At 41.0% G+C, this 8,405-nt stretch overlaps 1 protein-coding gene across 4 annotated transcripts in view; it reads left to right on the plus strand.

Annotated features, from left to right (window-relative positions):
• The window catches only part of LOC107099042 (pleckstrin homology domain-containing family H member 1-like), a 61,342-nt gene that overhangs the window by 2,397 nt on the left and 50,540 nt on the right, over positions 1-8,405 (plus strand). For 2 of the 4 annotated variants that reach the window (XM_015396976.1, XM_015396975.1), the window contains exon 2: positions 3,548-3,725. In XM_015396976.1, the coding sequence (XP_015252462.1) occupies positions 3,582-3,725 (144 nt within the window). In that variant the 5' untranslated portion in view covers positions 3,548-3,581. Of the gene's footprint in view, positions 1-2,397; positions 2,523-3,118; positions 3,191-3,547; positions 3,726-8,405 lie in introns of those variants that run through there. The other 2 variants (XM_015396977.1, XM_015396978.1) reach the window with 2 other exon arrangements.

Genomic DNA, 8,405 nt, shown 5'->3' on the forward strand with positions numbered 1-8,405 from the left:
TGTATACCCATAGTCGATATACATGCGCAAGACATCAGATTAGCGTTTATCTCTTTAGTTTTATAAGAAAAATACGTTTTAAACTACCTCAACAGGCGTGGATCTCTTCTGTCATGTCCCAAATAAACACTTTAAGGTCAGATTGCCATACGCTTCAAAAAACACCAAAAAGTAAGTAATCAAATTGTTTTTTTTTTGTACACGACTAAAGGAATACATGCCTGTTGAGGTAGTTTAAAGTGAATTTTACGTACAAAGCTAAAGGGATAAACAGGTTTTGACTGTGACTATGCTGGTCTGACCAGGTATGCTCATCTGACAGAACACCGGCAGTCTATGGGCATAAGGCAGGGTCCTCTTGATGTCATCAGTTCATTTACAAAAAAAAGCATTTGTTTTCGTTTTTTTACTTTTATGAACTTGTGTAACAATTCTGCATTAGGAATCTATGGCTCATTTGCCTGTTGGGGTTTTTTACTTTCTTTGCAGGTGTCATAGTAAAAACACTTTATACATTTTATATTTATTTAATAAACTTATATTAGATTAAAAACAGATTTTCATATAATTCACACCATAAAAAAAATAGCCTGCAGGCTTAGATGGAAATCTTCGACCTGAAAGTGTGTGTAAAGCACAGAAGGGCAAGAGAGCTTGCAGAGGTTGATGTTTACACCTCAGAGCAAGGAATGTCAGGACCCTGTGTTTAAGTTTAAGACTGATAATGAGTGTGGTCAGTTTTTGTCAAGGTCTGTCATTAACCTGAACTAGGAGAAGAGAGAGCTGCAGGTTTGCTCCAAAGGCAGCAGCTGGAGGAGGAGAGAAGATGTGGAGGAAAGAGGGGAGGGTGGGAAAGGCGCTGCAGGAGGAGAGAAAAGAAAGGCAGACAGGAGAGGATGCAGATGTAACAGGAATGAGAAGGTAAAAGTAGAATAGATGTAGGTGGGTAGTTTTCTTTATTTATTTTAAAGCTGGCTGACCATTAAAACTGACATTTTATTGCAGTTTGGCATTCATTTTAGTCTGAATTTTCCATTTTTACTATTTGACTTTAAGTTGTTTTGCACAGATTGGGTCAAAAGGTTAGGAAACAATGACGTGGCAATGGAAGTATTTTTGCAATGCACAGCTACAGCTTCAAATACCACATGTTTTAACAAAAAAACAAGAGACCAGCTTAGCATGACTGATAAAACAACCCATCAGAAAACATTGACATAGGAGGGAACTCATAAAGCGCTGATATTCAGATCCTCTCAGATCATTTGTCTGTGTCGCCTCACGTACGCACACAGAACTGCCACGCTGACACAAACCTGCAGTGATTGAGCCAGATCCTGACAGGAGTTGCTCTCATTTTCCAAAACGTAGGAGGGCCAAGTCGGACCTCAGCAGAAGAGACGGCAGCGGTGGAGATTGAAAAATCTGCTGGGAATGATATCACTGAACCACCTAATCACTTACATCACCACAGCTGCATGCTCAGCAGTGTATGCCTCTGTGTGTGTGAGTGCCCATGCACACATGTCTGGTTTTAATCTGTTCTGTTTGTCTCCTCGTGTGTCTCTGTTCCCTAGTGAGAAATTAAGACTGACTTTGGAGGATGTGTTTGAAAATCAGGGAAGATATTGCTTGATACTTGTACATATCAATATAAAACAGCGAATCTCTTAAAGTCATCAAGTTATTGAACTGAGAGATGAACTTGAAGGCATTGTTCTCTTATGCTCTGGGTGTTTCAACCGTAACCAAAGATGGATTTACCTCTAAGGTATGTTAAAGTAAAAAAATCCTTCTTGTATTTGAATGTTTAAAGCACAGGCAAATAACAAATATCTTGGGGTAGTACTGCCACACATATCTTAGACAACACAATCCACCTTTGCCTCGATAAATATTTGTATGAATGCAGCTGTTCTTTGGGGGGCTCAGATGCTTAATCAGGCACTTTAGAAAGCAAATAGAATAATGCAAAGCAAATCGAAACAGAAGACAGATTTAAGGTGTAAAGCAGGATTTAAATATCTTTAGATACCTCTACTCGGATATAAATGCAGACCACATGTTCCAGATATTTAAATACTCTGTTATCTAGCAGTTTAAGTTGGTCTAGCACCGAAATCCAAAGGCGTTTTTATCCGTAGCGTTAAAACATTAGGAATATTTCAGTGGAGATGTTTTTTTTTTGTTTTTTTTTAAAGGGCACTGGTGAAATCTTCTGCTACTTCACCGATCTTGGGCTTTACAACTTTAAACTTTGTTTAAAGGGGGAAAAACATGTGCTTCAGAAGGATTAGCATGGCAGTGAAAAGAGCTTGTTTACATTTGTTTCCGCTCTGACCCCGCTCTTCGCTTAGTCTGACCAAAAAGGGCTGCAGGCTGGCTTTTTCCCACCTCTTCCACTCGACTGTACTCAGGGGTGCAGACCTCGAAGTTTGACCCTCAGAGAGAAGCAGAGATGTCGGTAGTGGACCTTGACTCGCCAGCCTGGGCACGGCGGTTGCCTGGTGAAACCTCTGCAGGCATGACTTCTATAATTTGTCTTTTGGGTCTGTATTTATGAGCACGCTAATTGCAGGGAGCAACATGGTGCAGTTATAGCTGCTGGACTTTGAACGTCTGCTCGCTAACTGGTGCTGTCTGGCCGGGCTTTGACTCCCTGTAAAGCTAAGCCTTCCTCACTTCTTTCTTTACTTTATGTCCTTTTGACAGCTCACAGTGCAGGGCTTTCATAATTTTGTGAATGAGCATGCAAGCTGGTCAACAGCCAGTCGGGCTTTGGTAGAAATAACTTGAATGCACCAGTTTCCCCCTTTTGGCTCTTTGCCTATTCATTGTCGCACATTCTTCCCTCTTTTCTCTGCTGAGGCAAGCTGACGGCTCCAACCTCTAGCTGCGATGGGACTGTCATGCAGAAAGGCACTATTGTGCAGCACAGGATCCTATTTCGCTCCTTCCTTGTAATTAAGAAGGGATTGCATGGCCTGGGAGTTGTGGCTGAGGAGGGGGCAGGGTACTGGGTTAGTAGGTAATTGGGCTAAAAAGAAAAGCTTTGACCTGCTTGGTGGTGGGCAGGCAGGCCTGGGAACTCCAGCCTCCCCCACTCACAGAGCCTCCCTCTTGAGTTTTTGTTCAGTGTGTGTGGGCATGTGGTGAGAGGTTGGAAGAGGAGAGGGGGATGCAAACTGTGGTAATCTGTTTCTTTGTGACCAACATGTATGTGTATGCTAGTTTTATTCCGGCAACACGTGTCTCTAACACAGAAAGTTCGAGGAAGCTTTCGTTAATGTTAATTAACTTCTGACTCATCACTGGGGGTTGCTTTGCTCACGCTTCCTCTGTGAATCATGGGAAACGCGGTTAGCAAAAGGTACTTTAGATGTTTAGTCACTTTATTTTCTCCATGTGATGTAAATGAAAACAGGATCTGGACTGAACACAGAAATACCATCACAGGACTGGCTGTGCCTCATTTTCTGAGCTATACAAGGGATTTGTAGCTTCTTTTCGTGAGCTGCTCTAATAAAAACTTCCCTTTTCTTTCCAGCCTAAGTCCAGAGGCGGAGGCCTAAATCCCTGCCATGGCTGACGTTTTGGATAGCAGCGGAGCCGGTGCTGTAGGAGCGGCCGGCGTGGACTGGCAGAAACGCTGCGTCGCTCTGGAGATGCAGCTCCTGAGGTTCCGCCTGCAGGCTGGGAAAATCCGAGAGCTGCTGGCAGAAAAGGTGAGATGTTGAGAAAAGGCTGCATGGAGAGCTGGATCAGTTACTCCCTAAACATAACATGGTAGGAGTCGGAGTTTAAGAGTAATTTCTGAAGATTCACAAATTAGATTTTTTATGGTCATTTTCTGATCTTTGATTTTGTCTTTTAGTTGCAGACAAACTATAGGCCAAAAAGACTGCTTCTTATTGCAAATAGCACATTTATAGTGTATTTTATTTGGTCTTTTTGTCTTTTTTACTTTTATGTTACAAGGTTATTTTTGATTTGTTTAAAATCGCAAAGTCAAGAAAGTACATATACATATTTATTGCTGGTTTGTGAAGATTTTTCTTTTGTCATTAGTTATTTCTGCTTGTACCATTGTATTGTTTGTGCAAATGGCAACTTTCAAAATCATTCCATGTGCTTGTGATATATTAAGGACTGAATAGCATTTTCAATGTGCGCCAGCATTCTTCAACATCAAATATGTCCCCAGTTGAAAGTTGTTCCCCAGTGATGGAGATTTTCTGGAGAATGTGTGAATAGTTTCAACTGCATTTGAGTGCCGCATCTGCTTCTCATTGGCAGATTTTCTTTGTGGAAAGGCTCTTAGCTCTGTTTACAGTTATTGGGGAAAGGAGGGCGATATGATGATATATTTACATATTTAGCATCATGTGTCGGAGGAAACAAACAGAGCACGCAGATCAGCTTGAACTCCAGGTGCTGATGACTGTTTATTTGTGTGAGTAAATACGTGAGATTACCGTCTGCTTTTGGTAAACACTTAGTCCAGTCATTGTGTGTCATCAGGTGCAGTTAAAACTTTAAGCTAAATAGAACGTTTCTGCTCATTTGTTCTGGTAAGGTCTCCTATAGATTGAGGAAGCAGCAGCCAACCAAACGCTTGTAAAAGTTTCGCTGACCATTTGGAAAGAAGTCATCAGGATATACATTTGTACTCATTGAAATATTTTGAAGGTAGAAACAGTTATGTCTTGATTTTTCCACTGTTTTACTTTTAAAGAGTGTTTTGATCGTGCATCTAAACAGCTTCAGGTTGCATTTGTCGCTGTTGTTGGCCCTCTGTGTCATCTCTTAATTCCAGATCAGAGCAAAGTGGTTCATTCAGCCAGTCCACAGGATGTTTACAGTCTAAACATAACCCTGTGGCCGTTTAGAGGAAGACGACTCCATGCTGTGGCCTCTGTCAAGTCCTGTAAGACTTCAGCTCCCCTGTGAGATCTTAAGTTGTACAGAAACCCATTTGGAAAGCATAAAAATCAAAATCATGAATTCTCTCATCACTAGAATATTTATAGAGGAGTATGCTTGTGGTTTAAAATATATATATTTTTTGTAACCTTGAAATCTTTATCAGCTTCTAACTGATTAATGTTGCGACATGTTTCCCTTAGTAGGAGCTGTGGATGAGTGTCTAGTTTGAGGACCTGAAAGTCTCTTCTTTACTTTCTGCAGATAATGGTGTTTTTGTTTGCATCCTCAAACAAAGGTCTTTAAGTACAAGATTAGTTTGCAGTCACGTGTGCAGCAGTCTGGAAAGGGGCCTCATCCTAGAATGGATATTAAGATAAGATAATGTTATTAAAAGACTAGAGGAAAGCTCTCTGGGGTCAGAAGTTACAGGTAAGTTATCTGATTGATGACATATTTTAAGTGTAAGTTACTCATAGGTCGTGGTGTCTAGCTTATCCAAAACCTATGAGTAACTTCTCCAGACTGCATACCCACCATAGGGTGGGAGTAAAGGTGAGTGTAATGGATAATTCCTGCATTCACTGCCAGGGCCGTGACCAAAAAAACTTCCTAGCAGACATGACGCTGAATCTGTTGCGACTGCAAACCTTGTGCATCATTTCATAGGCATTCCACTGCTGTGCGTTATGCATAAGTTAGGATGTTGTTCTACATAAGACTCGCTATGAATACATTATGTGTATGCCCAAAATTAAATATACATAGTTCAGCGTATGACAGCGTTTTAGGAGATTCTGGGATGTCGGGCATACGCTGGCAAGGTGTCACAGGGCCCTTAGACATGTCATGACATCACTAACCATCAATAAAGAAAATAATTCTGAGAGTAAAACTTTAACTTTTTTCTNGTCGTGGTGTCTAGCTTATCCAAAACCTATGAGTAACTTCTCCAGACTGCATACCCACCATAGGGTGGGAGTAAAGGTGAGTGTAATGGATAATTCCTGCATTCACTGCCAGGGCCGTGACCAAAAAAACTTCCTAGCAGACATGACGCTGAATCTGTTGCGACTGCAAACCTTGTGCATCATTTCATAGGCATTCCACTGCTGTGCGTTATGCATAAGTTAGGATGTTGTTCTACATAAGACTCGCTATGAATACATTATGTGTATGCCCAAAATTAAATATACATAGTTCAGCGTATGACAGCGTTTTAGGAGATTCTGGGATGTCGGGCATACGCTGGCAAGGTGTCACAGGGCCCTTAGACATGTCATGACATCACTAACCATCAATAAAGAAAATAATTCTGAGAGCAAAACTTTAACTTTTTCTCCAAAGGAAAGTTTTTATCTGATTGGGATTGTTTCATCAGCCTGGACAACTTGTTCCTTCACTAAATTACACTTAGGATCAAACTGAACGAACTTACAAAAATAAACAAACTGGTTACTCATAAAACAGCAACTAGAAATGTGTTATTTTCTATTTTTGCTTTTTTTTTTTAGCTTCCTCAGTTACATGCTTTTGAATGGAAATAGGCTGCAAATTGGGTGATGGGTTATTTGAAACTGTTAAAGGTGATCTATTTAGACATGTGAACAGAAATCATTTTGTTTCTTCTTTTTTTTATGAATGCTCACTATTTATTTAGTTATTTTTATGTAATTAAAGCACAATCATAGAAGTTTTACAGCCAAGGCAGTGTGAAGTAGGAATGGGATGGGGAACTACCATGCTGTCATCCTACTGCTGTTTGGAAAGACTGTTTCATGCTCTTCATCTCCTCTCTCGCCAAGTTAGGAGTGTTTTATGCATTGACCCACTTAGGGATGGAAAAACATGAGTGAAAAAATGAAAGTTGACTCGTTGTCTTTGACATAGCATTTATATTCAGCAGCTGACTGAATCAGAGAAATAAGGAGCAAAGGAATAAAGATTTGCATCGGAAAGGAAAATCAAACAGTTAAAAATCTGAGAAATCAGTGCAAAAACCTAAAGTTCTGTCTAAACACAAGGGGTACACAGAAAAAGTAGGGGAAAAACCAAAGCTTGACAGTAAGAGCCGACAAAGAGATGAACAGCTGTTTTATTTGGGATGGTAATTGCTGAGAGGACATTTACACCTAGGAAATGGATTAAAAAAAGAAATATGAGGAAACAAAGCTCATTATTGTCATGATTTTCTTAAGAGATCTGACCCACATGCAGTAAACCACTCAGAGAAGCAGGGTAAAAGTTTTAACAGGTTTATTGATGAGGTCAGCGGGGGTTGGATTCAGGAAACTCAGTGTGCTGGTGAACTGGAGGAGGGAAGGGAAGTATCAGCGGTTAGTTCAGGATCTGTGGGAACTTTGAGCGATGGCTGGAGAGACTGAGAAAACTGGACTCGCGTTACTGGAGAAGACTTTCTTCCCAGAATCCAGTAAGTGTGGGTTTATCCAGAGGTAGAGACTCGTTGGAGGGCGGACAGGTTAAGACTTGGTTGGATCCTGAGGAGCTATTGAGCGGACTGTCACTTGGAAATCCAGGAAGAATTGAACAGAACTTGTGGAGGTTAATCCCCTGCTCAGTGTGAGACTCAAACAATCCTTCCAGGGGAAGAAGGCCAAACATCCAGCTTGCAGGAAGGCTTGCTGCCGAAAGGCAAAGACAAAAAACAAGGTTAGGCTCAGTGAAAACAAAGACTCAGACTCAGCTAAACTCAGCTTGGCTATAGTACCCAAAACTGACAAACACTCTGGCTTCGAGGTAGTGACAGTCCACCGCTCAAATAGTCCTCAGTAATGAGCCAACCAGCCGCAGGTGTGTGGGAGGACCAACAAGAACAGGGCGCCACCTGGTGGTGGAGGGAGAGAACAACACAAAAAATACAACCCACACAAACTGGATTCCTAACAATTATGAAAAATACACAACTGAATAAATAACACATCACAAAATGGAAAAAAGGAATGTTAAAGTTAAGGTTTAGCTAGTTATGGTGATAAACCAAACCCAGTCCACAAATGAGCATGGGAGGATGAGATTGGCTGTTACGGGTGTTAACTAGGGGTGGGTATTGGCAAAGAAGTCATGATTCGATTCGAATCACGATTCACATGCCACGATGCGATTCTATCACGATGCATCACGATACTTGAAATATTGCGATGCATCGCGATTCATTGCGATATTTTCACTGAACACTGTAAGAAAAAGATACAGCCCTTACCAGTGGCTGACTGGCTGGGTGTGATCTGGATCGTGTCTTCAACTGATACATAACTGAAAGCAACTGGATTCATACATTGCTGTATTTATTGAAACGACTTTTGGAGGTGTTGCCATGAAAACAAATACTGGGCAGAAATATTACTATTACTGGCATGGACACACTGACAAAACGATCTTAGGATTCATAAAAATTTAAATAACAAAATAAGGATAATCAGTGCCGTTTACATGGCCTCAGTGGTCCTTTAAACCAACGAAAC

Source organism: Cyprinodon variegatus, unplaced genomic scaffold (genome assembly GCF_000732505.1).
Source record: "Cyprinodon variegatus isolate N-32 unplaced genomic scaffold, C_variegatus-1.0 Scaffold833, whole genome shotgun sequence".
NCBI classification, from domain to species: Eukaryota; Metazoa; Chordata; class Actinopteri; order Cyprinodontiformes; family Cyprinodontidae; genus Cyprinodon; species Cyprinodon variegatus.